The 20,444-nt window shown below is 39.8% G+C and overlaps 1 protein-coding gene across 3 annotated transcripts in view; it reads left to right on the top strand.

Annotated features, from left to right (window-relative positions):
• Positions 1-19,386, top strand: part of PLEKHF2 (pleckstrin homology and FYVE domain containing 2) — a 33,771-nt gene extending 14,385 nt beyond the window's left edge. Inside the window, exons 1-2 of one of the 3 annotated variants that reach the window (XM_018078315.2) lie at positions 164-332; positions 16,024-19,386. In XM_018078315.2, coding sequence (XP_017933804.1) covers positions 16,038-16,787 — 750 coding nt within the window. In that variant the 5' untranslated portion in view covers positions 164-332; positions 16,024-16,037 and the 3' untranslated portion in view covers positions 16,788-19,386. Of the gene's footprint in view, positions 1-163; positions 333-12,503; positions 12,543-16,023 lie in introns of those variants that run through there. The other 2 variants (XM_018078321.2, XM_018078326.2) reach the window with 2 other exon arrangements.
• Positions 19,387-20,444: the final 1,058 nt, after the last annotated feature.

The following is a 20,444-nucleotide window of genomic DNA, read 5'->3' as shown; positions in this document are numbered from 1 at the left end:
TGTCCCAGGGCGTTGAGGGACTTCGGGGGCCTCGGGGAAGCGACTTTGACTTCGGGAAGGGGGAGAAACACGGCGTCGGCCCCGCGGCGTTACGTAAGTGCCCGAAATCCCCGACTCGGACTGCGCCGGGGGCGCCGTGAGGCGACGGGGGGACGGGACGGGCGGGCGGGCGGGTGGAGGGCGCTTCCTGCCCCGGCGGGGCCGCCCTCCCCCTGAGCCTTCGCTCGCCCCGTGAAACTCCTCGTCGTTCTCGGAGCGAGTCGCCTGGGAAGTCTTGATGCTGTGGTAAAAAAACCAGCGGAACCGCGAGTGTTGGCGGCTGCGAGCATAAGGTGCTATTTTTTTTTCCTGTGAAATTCGCTTATTTTGTATTTTGGAGGATAATGTGACTGGTCTGCCAGAGATACATGCGGCACATAAGCTGTTGTCTGAAAGTAGCTCGGCAGAAGACAGCCGCATGTTTTTCCTCTCGCCTCGCTTGAAATACTTACGTGCATAGGCACCGGTATTTATAAAAGGCAAAACTGCTCATCACGGCAAGAAAGTGATGGGTGAGTCTGCTGAGCAGCGCGTCCTGGCATCGACTTTGTTCCTGCTAAGGGAATCCGCTGTAACTCGAGTTTTGACATGAAGCATCAGTACAATAGTTGTTGATAACCAAAACGACCTGTTGTATCCTTAACCAGAGATCAAGGACTGTCTTTTGGCTGAATTGATGCAAGTCGTTCCAAAAGCATCATTAAGTTCTAACTCAGGCTCTGCTAGGAGTTACTCTAAGTGGTAATGTGTATCTGAGAAACACTGTATCTGAGGCTGTGATGTGCCTAACATTAAGTTCAGATGAGGTTAGTACAGTGAGCAAAGTTGAGTCTAAACTCAAACCCACAACACAGGAATTTGTTTCAGAACTGAGATTTCAAATTCCTCTTTCTCTTGAAATAAGAAGACTTTAAATACTCAGATCCCAAGTTACTTGTATATTGAACTATTTTAGAGATGGCTGTCTGAAAGAAGGGAAGTACTTAAAAACGGCAGTGCAATCAGTGCTGAGATCCTACGGATTAATTGCTTTGTATGCAGCCATCAACATGCAGAACGGAATTGATTCTTTAGCTCAGAAGGCAGTTTTTAACCTTGATAATCTAAATACTTTTAACTAATCTCGTGGGAGATAAGAGTTCCTGTGTTGTTAAATGTGTTGTATATCAGCTCAGTTTGTTAAATAATATTTTCCCAAGTGTTTTAGTGCCATGCCAAGTGTGTTGAAAACAATAGTGAAAGCGAAGTGTTGTGAGCCTGAGTCCCAAATTCTTGCTTCTGAATGCAGGTTGGCTCTGTGCCTTTTGGAGTGTCTTGAGTTTTACTCTGCATGGAAATCCATATAGAGGAAGTCCCTAAAACGATAAATAAAAGCCTGTGAATAGAAGTTTGGAGCTGGAAAAGCTGGTTCAGTTTCCTCTGTTGTATTATCTAGAAAGAGAGAGAGTAGCATCTTTTCACCTAGAAGCAATTTTTCACTAGATGCAGTGTTGACATCATTCTTCAGCAAGATCTCCATTCTATTTCCCTTAAATCGTGGTCTGAGCCTTAACTGTAGTAATTAGACGTGTCTCTGGCCTAAAAGAAGATCTGTCCATAGTATCATAAAGCCCTTTAGTTTACAAAAATTATTATTGTCAAAATGATTGTTATACTCAAAAGGTAGGATGACTTTTAGGTTTCACTGTTGAGGTTGGTGGGTGCAGGAAGGCTTCAGAGCAGTGAAGAGATGGAACTGCAATCTCAGGTGAGGTGTGATATGATATAGCTTGGCTTATCTTGTTTATCTTCCTAAAAGCCCTGTGAGATCAATAAAGGCAGGGTACAAACACTGGTTTTGTACCCTTGCAGCATTTTTGGGGGCTTGCCTTCAGCAGAGAGGACTAGAGGTGTTAAAGGGAAAGCTTAGGGTCAAAGCATGGCACATAGCTGAGGTAGAGTTGAAGTGTTTAGCACTTGCAGATCTAATTTTCTGGAAAGGTATCTGTAAGAAAATGTTGGAATTGGTGTCCAAGCAAACAAATGGCATGCAAGTTTTTGTTCTTAAAGGGCATTTATTAGCAGATGTCAAATAAGGACACCCCAGCGTTAACAGTGGATATGATTCTTAGGTGATGGTAGGTAAGGAAGTTAAATTCTTGATTTTTGAATTAAGAAATGAGACCTTATTCTGTACAACCTCAGATCCTAAAGGTACATTGGGACTTATTCCAAGCTCTGTTAATATTTAAGCTTGCTTTTGCATTTAGTTTATGTATTTTTTAAAAAAGTTACAGATGTATATTTTAAACTTTGAAGAAGTCAGTAGTTGAATGAAACTTGATAATCTGGGGATTGTTCCAAAAGAGAAAACATAAGGGCAAATACAGGGTTTTGAAATAGAAACACGTATTTAAAACTTTCTCTCTATGCAGCAAATGCCAAGTTTGCTGTTGTACAATAACTTTTGTCTCCATGGTTCAGCAGAGGACTTGTTCTTACAGTTCAGGGAGGCTGAAAAACTGCTCTACAGATAGATGTGGTAGAACCTGTTTACAGTGCTGAAGATTATTGTTATCAAAGTTACAAAATGTGGTGACAACTGTGTTAGCAAGTAGTGTCCTGCAAATTCTGGGCCACATAATCAGTGCTGTTGAAATACATTGTCTGCTCACTTGAGAAGTGGCTTGACTGAGAGCTGTGGGGCAGAGATTCTCCTTTTACGAAAATAAATGTTATAGTGCAGAAGTACTATTGAACAGAAGAATATTTCATGTTTTTCAGCTTGCTACTTTAATACTACATAGTCAAAAACGAATTCATATGTTTACTTTAGTTGCATAAATAGATAAGAGTGCTGCTACCTTAGACATAATGATGTGGGGTTTCAGTGTTTTGGTTTTGTTGGCTTTTTGTTTTAGCCTCTTAGTAATTGTAAATAATTTAAGGATTTTAAAAATTAAGTGGAAGGGAGTGGCTCTCTGTTTTATTGTAAAGCACAATGATGCAAAGAGGAAAAAAAAATAATGTTAAGCATATTGTGTATGTAATATAGCAGGATTTTGGCATTTTGTCTAAGTGTAAAAGAAGAAAAAACAGTTGAAAGTTAAGGATTTCAAATACAAGAATGTTCTCGTTACATCCTCCCCTCCCAATACCTGAAGGTAGTAAGATGCCATGCAAGCAGTTAGTTACTGTGTTGAGAGGCAACCTGTTGAGAAGTTTTACTGACTCAAACAGATACAGGGGGGTCGGTAGAGATTGATGTATATGATCTTTTTATCAGCAGCTTAAGCTTTCATTAAATGCTTCTTGTATCTCAAACACATCATCTAAAGGTAACCGTTTTGCTTTTAAGTACTTAGTATGCCTTCTGAAAAAGGAAAAGTTACAGCATGTTCTTTGACATTTGCATTTCTGAAGTGTACACCTAATTTGTTAATGGAAATTAACAGTGGATTGTACACGCAGCCGTTCAGGTTGTCAGCATCTTTTTTGGAATGGTGAGCTGTGCAGGTTAACTTCAGTGCAAACCTTTGTGTACTAGATAGTCTGTACTCCGAGTGCTTTCCATGTAATTAAAATGCATCAAAAACATTTGACAAGCAGTAAAAGGGAAAAGGGCCAGTGAGTGCATTTCCCAAGAAGGCATCTACAGTAAGCTGCTGTGATTACTAGATTCTTTCAGGAAATGACTCCTTTACTTTTTTAAACTTCTGCTTTAAATTTCTCCTGACTTAGCTGTCAATACTTGTAATGTAAATCTTCTGAGAGTGATTTTGGGTGTACTTCTGTTCTGAAAGCTGTGTGTGACAGTGATTTCCCACTCCCCAACTCTGATCTAGGTTAACAGCATGGAGGCAAATGAACTGCCCTTTCAACAGCCAGAGTATGGTTAAAAAACTGGTTACATTGAAGACTGACATTTTATTTATGGTATCATTGTTAAAGCTTTCCTTTTGGCTTTTGTTAATAGCTGTCAGATGTCAGTTTTCTAGGCCTTTACCGCTCACCCATGTGTCACTAGGTAGCAGCATTTGATCTAAAAAAGGGATTATGTCCCTTGCTCAGAAAGAGAATTCAACACTTGGTTTATTGCCTTATGTGTTTTTAAATAATGCTGGATAAATAAATTTTAAATATTTCTGAGGGTTGACAGTGAGAGGTCCATGCTTGCAGCACTGCAGTAGTCTTGTCAAGCTTCTTGAAAATCACGTGGTTGAATTTCAAGCCCCAAATTGTGTTTCAGCTGCCTGTGAGCCCCTGGTTCTGGGCTGGGCTGGGGGTTTCATCCTGGTGCCAGTCCTGCTGTGCACATGGTTACTGGGGCATGAGCCATTTTTGGTACCAACTCGAGCAACTTCTTTCAGCAGGTTTAACTGGTAGGAAAAAGATTCCCTACAGCTAGCCATGTTTGCCCTTAGTCTGTTATTACTCGTGAACTAATGGTAGAAATTATATGGATTTTTTTTTTTTTTTATTAAGGCGTTAAGAATTTTCAGGGGGTCAGTACGTCTGTATATTTTCTTTTTCTTTCTACAATATTGAAAATGTGCTCCAGCAGTGTTTTGTCTGACCCTGTTGGGTAGTGACCAGTTGCCTTGCCTCCTGAAAGTATTTCTACAATATAATATAGTATTAGGGTTGCCCCCTAAAGTGGAGATTTCTTAACTTATGTAGGCCAGGAGAAAGAGGTTGAGTGTTGTTACTTGGCTTGTATGTTGTTTAGTTTTGTAGAAATGCTTAGAATTACTGAACTGGTGAAAGAAACCTCTTTCTTGTGCAGCTTCTTTTCCTAGAACACAATATCTGAACTTAAAAGAGCACATGCACGAGAAAAAAAAATAGTAATAGTAATGAAATAGCAATGATGTGGTTATGGTGCTGTGCTTGTAAATTGTGAAACTGCATGTGAAAACTTTACTCTGTTTCAAACATGGTCACTAGAAGTGAAAGTCCTTTTGTGTTGCAGTTGTTTGTAGGGAGTTAATGGCTCTGATTTTTGACTAGCTTTGACTATTTGGTAACTCTCTAGCTTGGTCATGCTATAATTATTTACTTATAGTCCAGTCCTTGTTAGACTGTTAGTGAAGTGCAGTAACTTCTCTCATAATGGTAATAAAAGTGAACTAAAGAAAAACAGAAAGCTTTTATTTTTGGTTTTTGTTTGTTTGTTTGTTGTTTTTTTTAACACTAGCTGGTTTAAGTACCTGTGCATAATAAAAAGGCATAAGCCAGTGAACAAGCAGTTGTGTCATAGGTTTGTGTTCATGAAAAAAGGGAAAATAAAATTCTGTTAACTTGAGGAAGCTCTTTTGAGCATGTAGCTGTTCTGAGCTCTCAAGTGCTAAAACAAACAGGTGCCCTGAAATGCAGGAGGTGCTGTTTTTAGTGTATACTTGCATGTAAGAGATACACATCGAAAATCCTTTTGTAAATATCCTCCACTTGTAGGTTAAGAAGCATTGTGTGTTGCAAGAAGCATTCTGAAAAATATTATTTATTTCAGTCACTGAAAACCAAATCCCTTTTTTCACACTGACTGAGAGACAGTCTAGCTAACCATTAGCAAGTTGCCTCCGTGTGTGCTGTAATAATCCATAACAACAACAAACCACACGGCCAGTCTGGTTTTGGAGAATCGCTTGCAAGATGGATTTGGCAACAGTTCTTATAGAACAGCTGCATCTGGATCTGTTTTCCTAAATTCTAATGATGCTGTGTGCCCTCCCCAAAACAATTTAAATAGATCTGCTTCATGATTTAAAACATTGATGCTGTGGATTCTCTTCATTATGCCGGGTTGGCAGAACTTAAGCAGGATATAGCTTGCTCTGAAATTGGTCAGATCCTTTTGATCGATTTCTCACGTCCCTCACCCAATGTCCATTTATGTTTAGCAGGGTAGTATTTGTATCTGTCAAGTTATTTGCTAGCCCAGATGTCCAGATGTGTGCCCTGGTGCTGCCCAAGTGGGCTGTGACCAGTTAAGCTGTTCCTTGGCACGCAGCGTATCGGATGGGAAGGGCGCACCGGGCGCCTGTCCAGGCAGCCTGGAAGGGAGGGGTGAGCTGCTGTTGCCGCCAAACTGCAAAATAATGTTTGCTGAGAGAGACTCTTAAACAGCTAAACAGTGGAGTAGGGAAACACTAAATTGTAAACAGAAAAATGTATTCCAGTATTTGGTATTGCAGCCTGGTCAAGTGATTGTTTAGGTACCGGCCTAGCCCATGGAGTTCATGTCTGTCAGAGCTTCTTGTGGCAGAGCAGGATCCCAGTATTGCTGTTCTCTGCCCTTGACTCTTCATGCACATTGATCTGTTATCTGCTTTTCTTCTGATGGCTTTTAGCTACCCAGAACTATGGAGAACTTCAGAAGGAACTCGAGCTTTTTTGGGCTTAAGATCTGTGGAAACTGGTTTTGAAACCATATTCTGGTGTATGTTCCCAGTACTTTGATTAAGATGAAAGATGCAGTTTGCTAGCATCAGAGGTTAAACTAACCACTGCTAGTATTCCTAAATACATACAAGTGGCAACTCAAAATACTAGGGTGTTTTCCCATGACAGCAAAGATGTGGTCTGAATATTGGGCTTTTTTAGTCACTTGTTTGTTGATTAATTTTGAAGGGTACATGTGTTCTGTAGTTTATAAATAGATAGCTTTATATATACAAAACATCAGCCTTTTTACTTATCCCCATTTCAGTATGCTGTCAGCTGCAAGTATTTGATATGCCCACAGTTGCCTCTGCTTGCAGATGAGTTTGTCAGATTTGAAATGCTGTTCGTGATGGATCAGGCCTGTCTTTTTACCTGTGCAGAACTCAAGTTTTCAGGGTTGTGTGGCTGTGTACTGTGGTTTGGGTTTTTTTGTTTGTTTTAATATTTCCTTTTAATATTTTCTTTAGTTCTAACTACTTGGTTTGCCCATGCATGTACTGGCTACCTCCTCTTTCACATCTTGAACAGTGTTAAGAATTTTCTCATCTAAATGGCAGCACTTCAGCTGGCAGTACCGTTTTTCACAAGTGCTGCTCAAAGCCATGTAAGCCGGTGTAGGTGCTTGGGAAATGCTCAGCTTATCTGCAGATGGGTAAGGACACAGAGAAAATTCAGTGTAGATAGCTGCTTTGTTTGCTCCAACCCTTGACTGCCAGGTGTGGAATGGAGAACTCCGTGTTTCTTCCCAGCAGCAGCTCTGTCTCTGTCATGCCAGAAGACAAAAACAATATCAGCTACCATGGTTTATTGTAAATAGAAGCCTGACAGTGGTAATAAGCAACTGACTTCATTGAAAAGCTGGCCTTTTTACAAGAATGTTCTTCCTGGAGCTCTGCAGTGAGGTCTCTTCTCCCCTAAGAGACATTCAGGGACTTCTTCCAGTGCAGTTGGGGACAGAAGAGAAATACGGCCGACCCCTTCCAATTGGTCTAGGAGTGCCTTGAAGCCCTCCTGGTCATGTGGTACAAACCCTTTAGTACTGACTATGTTTCCATCTTTCATATTTTCTGTTACTACCAAGCAGGAAAAGGTAGTGGGAACAGCTTTGGACTCAGCAGTTCTGGATTTCTGTGTGTCTTTCATGGGTGCCACGTGTTCCTTGCTTGGAGCAGGGGTGCTGGCATTACTGCACGTGGCATTATGGCCAAGGTGGTTCCTCTCACCATCCGTGCAGGGCTGGTTTAAAACAAGTTAAAACAAGCCCATCACGTCTGGTGGGAAGCCCTCTTCCGCATGCCTTTGTTTTCTTTTTGCGTCCTCTATTATTATTTAGCATTACAACTTGTTGGGAATGTGGGAAGTAGTGTTTCTGTTTACAGGCTGGTTAAATTGGTGTTCTTTTTCCAGCTGAGAAGCTAAAGTGCAGAACTTGGATGGTTTTGCCTGCATACAGCAGCTCAGGCAGTGTGTTAACTGTTCAGCAGAGTAACCTGGATAGTAAAACAGCATTGCTGTGTTCTTGCTGTGTAATGCATATGCTGCTTGGCTAAACAGATAGACTGTTGCTAAAAATAGCTTTCTGTACCCAAACTAGCTTCTGAGTGGGTTAGGCAATATAAGGTCATATATCTTCAAAGTTCTACATAGAAATGATTTCCATCTCCAAGATGAAACTGGCCTTTCTAGGCATTCCTAACTCAGTTGGATAATGGCTATTGCAAATTTGAAGAGCAATCCACTTGCCATGCAGGTTTGATAATAAAGGGGTTTTTTGTTGGTTTTGTTATGGATTTAGAATCATTTACATTCTATGAGAAATTTTTACACAACTGGTCAATTAAAGTGAAACAGCAGTCCTTGCTTGTAAGTTGGAAATTAGAGTATACAAAAATTTAACTGTAATGTATGAAAAGAATTACTAAACTGTAAGATGTCAGGGAGTTAAAACAGGAATTTCTACATTGTACTTTCAAGAAGAGCTTTAGTGGGATTTGACTTGTGACATCATTTGCAGCAGTTAAAAAGCAAAACAGATCTGTCTGGTTTATTATAGTAATTATAGGTTTATGATGACGTCCAACTAGACAAATGCATGGATTTGCTTTCATGATATATTTGGATGTGAATAAATGGGCTGAGAAATAATCTAAATATTTCGAAAATATTGGCAGGGCAGAGTATTCACAGGTTGCACAGTATGAAGTAATGTGGTTGCTGTTAACATATTTCCAGCATGGTTTCTGCAGGTCTGTGGTTGATGCCAGAACATTAGCTAACAGGCTGAGATGAATGAAGGGTTAAGCCTGCTGGTTGGTACTGGATGTACCAGTAAGGGAGTGAGCTGATCTGTGTTTCTCCACACTGCAGCCATTGCTCCACAGGCTTGCACAATGCAGGAAACCGTGTCTTCACAGTGGGGGAGAATAAAAAATTGCATTCAGGTAGAAAACACTACACTTAGAATCATGAAAATGAGACTTGGGAGAGATCCACAGTATCATTCCATTTCCCTGCTGGTGTCCTACTGATTGATGCTTACACTGTGTTTCTTTATAGCGTTAGGATGAAAATGTTGCAAGCATCTTTGCATCCACAGAGTAATCCAAAGCAGTCCTGGTATTGCCATCGTCTTTTCCAGTGTTCTGTCTTGCAGCTTTTTTGACTTTATTCTGTGCCAATTATTATTAAGGATGTGAAAAATGGTGCAAAGAGTCAACAGCTTACATTGCCTTAAGGAAAAGGTAAATTCTTTTGTGTCTGTAAATCAAGTCAAAATTTCTGTACCACTGTCAGTACCTTTCTGAATGCTGCAACCAATAACCAAGTTAGTAAAAAATGATCATATGGATAAAGGCTATGCTGAAGTTCAGAGGAACCTTATGCCTCATTTCCTGCTACCTTGATATAATCTCTTTAATCTGTTGGCTTTTCTTCTTTCTTTTCAGGATTATGATGAAGCTTTTTGTCATTCCTTATACTTGCATCTACCAGATATTATCAGGGTTATCCTCTGTATCCTTACCAGCTGGTTCTGATAGTGATGCCAAGACAGTTAGAACACTGTATTTCTCTATAAGTGACAGTGGTTGTCTTATGTTTTAAATAGCATCCAGGACAGCTAGCTCCAGCATAGGACAGGTGTTTAGTTGTTACTGTCGTGTCAGCTTTTAGCAGTGATAAGGACCCTTAGAAAACATTTGTCATGTTTGTATCTCCTCTCAATATTTTTGGGGGTGAAATTTTTTTAATTTCACTTTATGCACAAATTCGTCTTTTGACTATTTCATACAAAGCGACAAGGACCAAAAAGTGACTTGTGCATGAATGCTTGGATTCTGATTACAGCTAATCAGATCTAAGTGCATAGAAAGTGTAATAGAAAGGGTAATTTTGCCAACCAGGACAAGCAATGGTATCATCCTTCTCTGTATGTACTGAAGGAAGAAGTGTAGGAGGTGTACCTAGTGAGGCCAAAGTAAGATTTAATCTTTATGCTAATTTCTCTTCTGACTTGTATCAAAAACTTAGAGTATCTGCTGTGCATGAGTTTAGTTCAGCAATTTTCCACACTAAAACTATTTTCAAAGCATTATGTAGATGTAGGTAAGTTTAATCCTTAAACAGGTTGCACTTCAGAAATTTACTGTGTTTTACTTGGCAGTGGTGCAAAAAGTCAAGCGTTGCTCTTAAGAGCAATACATCTAATATTTATAGAGATTAACATAATGTGTTACAATACTGAGATACCTTCATAGCTGGAAGTTTCTCTACAAAAAGTAGTGACATTACCATTTCAGAGAGAGCTTTAAGTGAGGGATGTACATTGGTTCTGGGTAACTTGATTGTGTTTATGCAACTCTAACTGAAAATAGAGTGTCTTTCTTGCGTAGCAAAGTGTGAGACGAAAGCTGTGTGAGTCTGTTGTGATAATGTAATTTATAACAATTATTTGAAACCTGTTACTGAAAAACTCCCACATAACTACCAGTGACTGATTCTGTCTGATGAACACTTTTTAGGGAGAGTGTTACATTTTCCTCTGTAGATCCAAAAAATGAATCATCTTACAACCCAGTCATTTAATGCATGTTAGATACCTGGTCAGCAGATAGACTTTGTCTTTGGTTTACAATTTACTTGGTTTTGTCTTGTAAAAGTTTTGGGTTTTTTGATCTTCTGTACCTTTCATGTATGTTTCACTTGTGTGATTAAGTATAATAAAGCAAAATGCATTTCTGTTTGAAATTTGTTTTATTCAGAGCCCTCAAGTTGTGGAGTCAAACATGATAAAACCTTTAACTTTTGCCTTCTATTAAGTGACTCTAACCACAAACTTTTATGAAGCACGTATGTTATCTTTAGGCAAGAAGGAAAATGGTTTAATTTGAATGTATGTGGTGTAAAATAGGGACTGTCCACTAGACTGGCCCAAGCCAGAAGTAATGGAACACTGCTGGTTCTGCTCTATTGCTGAAAAAACTTGGGAATTTGAGTTGTGTCCCTCTGCTTCATACCCTACGTGACTCTCCTGCAGCCTGAAGGGAATGTGATTGTCGTGGTAGTGTGCCCTGAGCTGGGGTGGGGAAATGGTGTTGTGCTCAGTTTGTATGCAGTCTGCATCACTATGCTGTAATAGCTTTTTAAATCTCATTTCTCCCCTTCACCACCTGTGTTATTTATGGTTCTGCTATGTGGTGCTAATGCCAGCTGCTACAGTGCTGAAGTAGTAGTAGTAGAAGAAAAGTTTTCTGTCAGTATTGAGTTAGATGGAACTGTCAGTCAGGTTCGTGTTGTTTTTACTTGCTTCCTTATGTCTATCTTCAACTGCAGCTATTCTTCTGTGCAGTTTAGTCTGGCCTCTATCAAGAGCAGAGCTAGCAGATAAAATAAACATTCTCCTATTTTAAATAAGACCTTTAAAAGCATTGAGTCCTGGGAGATCATCATCCCAGTGTCATCACCAGGATACAGGGGCAGAAACGATTATGTGGAACATGACTTGTCAGTGCACAGCAACTCTAACAGAATTGTTTTCCTGCTGCAGTAGTATAGACAGTTAATAACTGTAGTAAATATGTGATTTCCTCAACATGGATTCTGTTTTAGGTAAGTAGGTAACTTGTTAGTTCTTCTTAGAGGTTTCAGTGGCATCTGTTTGTCACCTTGAAGGTGACCATTCTCACCAACAAGATACAAGTGTAAAACTGGTGTGAAATGGGAGCAAGATGATCTTGATATCTTGGTAACAGAACTATTGCTTCTGTGGAAGATTCTTTTGAATAAAAGTAGAAATAACTTAGTGTAAAACACAATTCTGTGTGTTGTAGAAGAGTTAGGGCTTTCTGTGTCATGAAATATTTTGTTGCCTTTAAATAGCATATTATGCTGTGGAGATGAAAGCCTTTGCCCAGCATTTTCATCATGAAATGTACTTACTGAGAGCATGTGTGAGAAGGGCAAACTGAAGGTATTGCAGCATTTTGATAGTTGACATTTATTTATCTAGAAAGGCTGTTAGACCCTGCTTATGATACAGCTCTATGTAGCTAATTTTTCTTACAAAGTGTGGTTTTTTGTTTTTTTTTTTTTGCAATGTTATGTCTAGAAGCTAGTACTACACTGCAGTCTGGACACAAAAACTACTGGATCTGATGTCTGTGAAGACTATCAGTCCGTCACAAATGGAGTCACCCTTGCATAAGGGCCTGGGGACCTTTGGGAGTTCAAATGCCAGATGTGTGAAACTGGAGTCAAATGTGATAAAGGTCTGAACAATAGGTTTGAGGGTTTTGACTACATGGCACCCGTAAACTGAGACTATGTGTAAGATGCTGTCCCTTAAGTGGAGTTGTCTAACCTTATTTCGAAGCTCATGGTTCTGGTTTATTCTTCACTGCTTAGGGAAGGATTGGGGCATGTTTTCAGCAATTTGCTGTCACTTAGGAATTGCTTTGTTTGATCAGGTCTTGAGATCCTGCATCTTGAAGACAGTAATCCAGTATTTGCTGCTTATGGTGGCCGAGAGCTTCAGAAGAAAATCTTAGCTGGAAGAGAGGAGGGTATTGCTACCCAGTTCCAGGGTATGATCTGTTATCTCTTACAATATATCTTAAATATGCTTTAAGACAAGATTAATGTAGTCTTTAAATACTGGTAGTTGATAACTTTGCTTTTGGACTGTGACATTTTGGGATTAAAAGTTCTTTGTGTGTCCAGACAATTTTAATTTAGTATCTTTTTGATCAGTGTGCTCTTGAGAGGAAGAGGTGTATTTCTCCTAACTTTAGCTTTTGTGGCTTAGGGATGGCTTCTCTTTTGTACTTCTGGTCTATTTTTTCCATGTTTCATTCTTACTTGTAATCACGATGCGTTTTGGGTGGGTTTGTATCCATTTCTGAACAAACTTTCTCAGAAAAAGCTAGTGAAGATGACTGAACATTAGCGTGCATAGGATTTCAGATGGATTTTTAATTTTTAATTCTTTAAAGACTTATGTGAAAAAAGGCAGAGTGCTTATTTTAAAAGGTCTAATCTTTTAGTGTGGGAAAATACAATTCATGCCCTGGAAAAGTGGAATCAGTATCCATCAGCAGTCTGTGGCATTTACTGCCTTAATTGAGGCTGGCTGCTGACAATGTTAAATATTATAGCAAAAAGTTTCAGTTTGGAAGACATGTGATTATCTTGTCTTCCTTAATAGTCCTTAACTTGCCCCGGATTCTTGCTTTAAGTCCAGCAAGTGATTATTTTCACAACAAGCTCGAAGTATAGCCTTCAGCACAAATTCTGGAGTCATGCATCTTGGTTTCAAGCCATCATGATTTTTAAACGATCTTGGTTAGAGTTGTTTTCTCTTAGGTCCTCCTAGGGAACAGTTAATTAAAACCTTTAGCTTTTTCTCCCCTGTTTTCTTCTCCCAGTGGCTTGTGTTTTGAAAGCTTTTGTGGTGACCTTGGACTGAGTTTGCAGATTATTGGCAGGGAGCGCGGAATGGCTGAGTTAGAGCTGTGGAGCAGCAACTGCTTCCTACAGGTTGCTGTAATTTCATACCAAGAGCTCTCTTCACTGAAACTCATCAGTATGACTGTATTTGTGGTTTTCTTTTGGGAGGGGTGGGCCAGGGGTGGTGTTCCCCCTTGTGCACTACCAAAAGCATTTAACTTGCTGTAATTTGTAGATAACTTGTATAAAAGGGTACGTTTAGAAGTAGTGTATATTGATTTGTACCTGCAGAAAGTATATTCTTCTGGTCTGTCCTCTTTGCACTCTGACTGATGTCCTCCTGCACTTTACAGGGAACATGAGATTACTAAATAACTTTAGACTAACCCTGTGACTGAGTCTTTGCTTTCTAAGTTTGAAGGGCTGTTGATTCAGCTTTGACACTTGCAAAGGCTGTTAGTTGCTAGTATGTTGTTAGATGGGCATGTTTACCTGATAGTTAATGGCAATTAACTCTCATTTGAAGTCCTGGGCTTCAGCAGTCAGGCACCTGAATTTGATTTTGAAAACTAGGACTACAGCAAGTACACCTAAAAAGGCTGCTGGTTTATCTTTTGCCTTCTCTTCTTATTACTTTCTGCTTGGCAGTTTTTGTTTTGTCTTCACTTTCTGCAGATCAAAATACTTTTGGAATTGGTAGCTTTGTAATTCCCCTAACCATAAAACTAGTTAACACAGTATTCACATATTGTAACTAAAGCTGTAAGGCATGTAAAGAAAGTTCAAAAATAGCACTGAGAAGTGACTTTTAGAGATTCTTCTCTCTTCAGTGTCAGACTTTGATACAAGATGATGTTGTGTGCAGGGCTTAAAAAAGGTAGTTATATCTGTGCAAGCTCACTTGTCAAACTCTTTCAGTGTGAAAATAATTAAACTTTCAAAGCAGTAACTTACGATGACCATACTTAACATTGGGCATGTGGATTTGTGTAATCACAGTAACATACTTATTTAGATGAGGCCTGATGAGAGGTTTCATCCCTATTTTGTAAGGAAGTATCTGTGCTTTGATATATAGGAAGAAGGTTGATTGGATCAGGTTATGGCAGAGCAAGGGAGTTTGAGCAGCATCAAGTCTGAGCCTTGTTTCAGCCCAGTTTCCTCTCTGTTGTAGGCTGATGCTGTATTAATGTCAGGCAATGTAGATCTAAAAGAAAAGGTAGGTAATGTAGAGGACTTCCCAAACGGGGATTGTGTTGTGATGTGCAGGAAGTAGAGAACAGAGTATTTGCTGCTCAGCTCTCCTTCAGGCCTGTCCAAAGTGGTGCTTGTAGCAAAGGGTGTTGTGAGCATCAGCCCTGTGGAAGGCACTGGAGAGTGTCTTTTGCATGCTGAGACAAACATCTGTCCATACTACTTGCTTCTGCCAGATGTCTTGCTGCTCTCCACCAAGCATACAGTTGAGGTTCCTGGCTATATCACAAGGAGTTTGGGGGGAGCAGATCTGGGTCAGACTGGCAAGAGTTTCCTTTGCAGACTTCTGCCTGGGAAACTCTAGGGTAAAAGATAGGCTAAAGAGTGATTTGCCAAGGTATGAATCACTATAGTGACTTCTTATTTTAGTTCACTGTTGGATGCCTTAGATATCTCACCCTTACAAGAGAAAATCTTATTTGCTACTTGGGGAATGACAAGGTGGGGTTTTAATCCGTAATTGGACCATATGTATTCTTCAATTCATTAGCACTTTGTGAAATATGAAGTCGTCTTTTCTAAACTTTCGGCTGGTGCAGGTCACCTAGTCTTTCTCAAGAGCAGTTGTGAGCTGTGTGGCTTGTCCTCTGAGTAGGTCTACCTGTGTACGTTGCCTGAGTGTGACAGATGCAGATGTGGTTTGAGTAGGTGAGGAGGGAGGCACTGTGGGGCTCCTACAAAACAGGGCAGCAGCAAGCAGGCATGACTCACTCCCTGTTCCTGGCTCCAGAGTTTGCTGTGAAAGCAGGTGGGGGGGTGCAAGTTGTGGCCTGTACAAAATGTTTCTAGAAGGTAGGTTCAGGAGTTTGGCCCATGATTTGAGGTTTACATGCTGGAAAAAAAGAACAGTACTGAGCTTGGGGAGTGTGATTTCCGATGTGAACGTCAATTATGTAATTTGTTTGTTGTGTTAAAATTAACGTGGGTCTTCAGGCTGCTCAGTTAAGTTGATGTTTCTGCAGCATTAGAATTTGGAATGATGGATGATACTTCTTGTTGCCATCTGGAGAGTAGGTATAGGAGGATATGCAGAGAAATACGAGCATTAAACCAGGATGCAGTAGCCTTACTAGAGAGGAACTAGTTTGTTGCCAGAGGCTTTCAAAAGCAGTGCCGTAGGTGCTGTCTGTGTGATAAAGATAGCTGTCAGCTGCATGGAACATTTTTGCTTTTGCAAAAAAGACTAATTGGCTGCTAAAAATTCTTAGGTGTTAATACTTATTTAAATCTAGCCCAAGTCGATTCCTCTGAGCCAGCGGATGCTGTTAGATATTTTAAGAAATGCGGGGTTGGTACCTTCCTTGGGGAAGGCTGCTTGCTGTTGAATCAGTCCTGTTCTAATAACAAACTTTTTTCTAATTTTAGGATACTTGTGAAAGATGGTGGATCGCTTGGCAAACAGTGAGGCAAATACTAGAAGAATAAGTATAGTGGAAAACTGCTTTGGAGCAGCTGGTCAACCTCTGACTATTCCTGGTCGTGTTCTCATTGGAGAGGGAGTACTAACAAAGCTGTGTAGGAAGAAGCCCAAAGCAAGGCAGTTCTTTCTGTTCAATGACATCCTTGTTTATGGTAACATTGTCATCCAGAAGAAGAAATACAATAAGCAGCACATAATCCCCCTGGAAAACGTCACTATTGATTCCATCCAGGATGAGGGAGACTTACGGAACGGGTGGCTCATCAAGACACCCACGAAGTCTTTTGCGGTTTACGCTGCCACTGCTACAGAGAAATCTGAGTGGATGAATCACATAAATAAGTGTGTTTCTGATTTACTTTCCAAAAGTGGGAAGACTCCTAGCAATGAACATGCAGCTGTCTGGGTACCGGACTCGGAAGCCACGGTGTGCATGCGCTGTCAGAAAGCAAAATTTACGCCCGTCAACCGTCGTCATCACTGTCGCAAGTGTGGCTTTGTTGTGTGTGGGCCTTGCTCTGAAAAGAGGTTTCTTCTCCCGAGCCAGTCTTCCAAGCCAGTGAGAATCTGCGACTTCTGCTATGATCTTCTTTCTACCGGGGAGATGACTGCATGTCAGTCGGCTAGATCAGACTCCTACAGCCAGTCACCTAAGTCATCTTTAAACGATGTATCTGATGATGATGATGATGAAGACAGTAGTGATTAAGGACAAAACGTTTTTTTCCATGTGTTGCAAGTTGTTTCAAACCATATGGAGCTGCTTTTGGGGGAGTCTGTAGTGAGGTTCCTCAGAAAAATCCTGTTCTAGCCATAAAATATGCCTGAATATCTTCAATTGCAATGTGCCTCAATCTATGAATTCTCTAGACAATAGTTGTTTTTTTCTCTTCTGCAGGGATAGACTGGTGCAAATGTTATCAGAATATTTTCCAACCTCATATACTTGAGTTGTGTCTACGTTAGGCTTTTGTGGAAGACCAGAGAATAAAATGTACTTTCTTAATTTAACAACCCATACTTTCTAATGTTTCATATTGATATGTTATGTGGAGGTTTTTTGGATATGGGAAGGAAAACTGTGAGCATGCATGGGATGGTGATGTTTTTGTTAATCCTGTAGACTGTGTTGTTTTTCTTGCCATGGTATATAATAAGTTGAAACGTGATGTAATTTACAAACCTAAATGTCACAAAACTTGGATACTCTTGTTTTGCTCTTACTTATGACTTCCTATGCCAAGGAGTGCCTTGTATCAATTATGCTGATTCAGGAAGAAACAAACCTATTTTATGTCGCCTAGTGCTGGTATCTGAGAGATTGTTGGTGCTATTGAAAATAACTGCTGTGTTCAAAGTGGAGCTTTGATAAGGTCATAACTGTACCTCGTGGTGGGTGATGGAGACCCAAATCACATGTCCTCACCTGTGCAGGCAGACCCGAAGACTCTGCAGGTTCCCACAGGCTTCAGCAGGGTTCTCCTTGCAGAAGTTGTGTTGTGGGTCAGGATCTTGAGATGAGAAGCTTGGGGAGACTCTTTGTGGGGATTTACACGTTTTCTTTTCAGAACAGTTACTAAGTTTCAAATTTGGCAAATGCGTACTGGAATTTTAGTTGGGTGATACAGCATTTGGATGTGATAGCCTGTATGTTTTTGGAAATAATTCCCAAAAATGACACTAGATTTTTTTCTTAAAACATTGGTGAGAAGACTGCGGTTTTTTTCTCCCCAGGAATTTATTGGCTCGTTTAAAAATAACCTCAAATTTTCAACAAAAAGTCTGCAAGTATCCTTATAAAACTGGCTTTCCTTTTTACACAGCTGACCTCAGGATAAATGTGAGATGCAAGTTATTTCATTCTAAATGTATACCCAGGACCAAGAAAGATGTATTTAAGGACTGTAATGGAATCATCAGTGCAGAAAATGTCTCTATCACAGTATTCGTTTTTATTTCTTGAGTACCGAAGCATCATGTTCCCATATAAATGTAAAAGTTAGACTTGTAAAGACACGTTAAACCCCCAAATATATGTTTCTGTATTTTTATATTGATAGCATCAATTTTGAAGCAGAAAGACCTCTTTGAAATAGTTGTATGAATATAGTAGCAACTGACTTTATACAAAAAAATGTTAAACTTTTGTATCTCTGAATGACAATTTCTGCACTGTTTGCCTTGGTTGGCAATAATTGGGTTAAGTATTTATTGAATAAACAATCAATGCTGCATGTTGCACTAGTCTCCCATTCTGTACGCTGAAAGTGTCAGTCATATTTTTTAATAAAAATTAGCAGAGCACTTCAAAGATGTACCCCTCCATGAGATTTCTGGTGGCTAAAGATGCACTTAGCATCTTTAGAGAGGCACTCTACATTCATAGTTTGCAAGACATTGCTTCAGGTGAAAATTGCATTAATATTTCTATCTTAGACAATTTCTAAAAATAAGACTTTTTATAAAAGCACTGAAGAGTATTTGTTCTACTTGGAAATAAATACACAAAGGGGAAAACACTTTCTGATGCAGACTTGGGACCAGGAAGATTCTGTAAAATTGCTAGATTGAAAGGCTGGCTGAAATATGCATACTTTTTTCTTGAAAGATGGGGGAATGGTGACCTGCAGCAGGGAAAAATGGGCTATTCTGAGAATGCACTTTGAGTTAATAGTGCTTACTTTTTGTACCTCTCAATATTTCTATTTCAGGAGTGGAGACTTGTCAGCTTCAGTTTTTCTAGAGAATCAAAGTACAAACCTCCCTTGTACAGACCTTCTAATGACTAACAATCATTTTCTTCGTGATGCAATTGTTTCCTCTTTCTTAAGCTGTCAAATATTAACTTGTCTTGTTAACGAGTCCATCTCCTTGTTTACTTTCCCCTTTGTTTCCATACCTTATGCTTATCTTCAGCACCTTTTAGGGGTGAGAAAAGGGTTGCTGAGAGTTAGATCACATCCTGTATTTTTTGAGAATGTATTTGTACCTACTTCAGATATCTTTTTATCTGTGAATGAAACTTGCACTGTGCTGCACTGATCCCTGAAGCTGTAACCAAACTGATGAGTGCGTGTGGAATTTTTCATCTGAAATTGATGTATATGGTTAGAGCTTTTTTAAAAAGCATTAAAAAAGGTGTTTTATGGTAATACTCCTATTCCTCAGTAATACTTGTTTAAAACTTTACAAGATGGACTTAACATTGACTTCTCTTGTAGTTAAGAATTCCTGAAAGGGCTCATTTCGTATTTTGTAATTTTGTTCTGTCAAATTATTTTATTTACAAATATATGGTGTAGCTTCAAGCCTATGTGTTTAATTTTCTTTAACTGTGGGCCTTCGAAGGTGAGAGAAAAGAGGGCAGCTGGTTTTTATATTGACAAGTAAGTTAGCAGCAGGTTTATTCACTCTCAGGAGGGATTAATAAGCTGGGAGCATGAGCATACGGGAGGAGTTTTAAGACTAATTTAGAATTTAATGTGGTTATGGACTTAGAAGCCACTTGCATGTTTAAGTAACGTTTTAAAACAAGGATGACCAAACGTGTTGCAAAGTTTGGCTTTTGTTGGACCAGTGGTGGTTGAGCTACTGGAAGAGGCTGGAGGGCCAGCCCTTCATGTCAGCAGGGTGCTGAGCAGCCCAGTTCCAGTGCTACGGGTCTTGACTGTCGGCCTTGTCAAACCACCACTGGGTCAAAACTTCTTGTGGTATCAAACTGGAGAGTAACTTAGTACTTTTCTCAGAGCTTCTGCACTCTTTGGATGCTAAAATAGTGATTAAGGATGGACAGTCTCTGCGTATTTTGTGTACTTTTTGTTTGTGGTAGATTTAACCTGCTCTTCCTCTATAAGCTTTCCAAATTCAATGGAATAAAAGCAGCAGCCTGTATGTCTCTCATGTAAGGCTCTGCAGTCAGCTTCTGCTTTGTAGAAGATTCTGTATTGGAGAAATAAGTACATGTTTGCTTTAGCTGAATTCACAGTTTGCACAGTGTTTACCAGTACTTCATAGTTCACTTGCTGGAAATATTAAAGGAAAGGAAATATTCTTTGTTTTAAAGGTTTTAATTGAAGTCTGCTAATTTTAGCCTCTGCACCTAAACTGCCGTTAAGATAAATTAGGCTGCTTCCCTTTCAGATTTGATGCAGCTGAATTTGCTGTAGCCATAATCTGAGGGTCAAGCACTGCTACTCAGTTGAAGAAAAGTTTAATAAAATGGGTGGGTGGATTAATGAGTTGTGAGTTTGCAGCAGGGGTTTTAAGGTCTCATCTCTAATAGGCAGATTATCAAAATGACTTGCAGAAACATTGTATTTCTGTGGGGCTTTCCCCCTGGGGGAGGATAGGCTTTAGCTGATGGCTT

The sequence above is a fragment of the Manacus vitellinus genome, unplaced genomic scaffold (assembly GCF_001715985.3).
Source record: "Manacus vitellinus isolate BGI_N305 unplaced genomic scaffold, ASM171598v3 scaffold_1_pilon, whole genome shotgun sequence".
NCBI lineage: Eukaryota > Metazoa > Chordata > Aves > Passeriformes > Pipridae > Manacus > Manacus vitellinus.
This window is presented reverse-complemented; position numbering and strand designations above follow the sequence as displayed.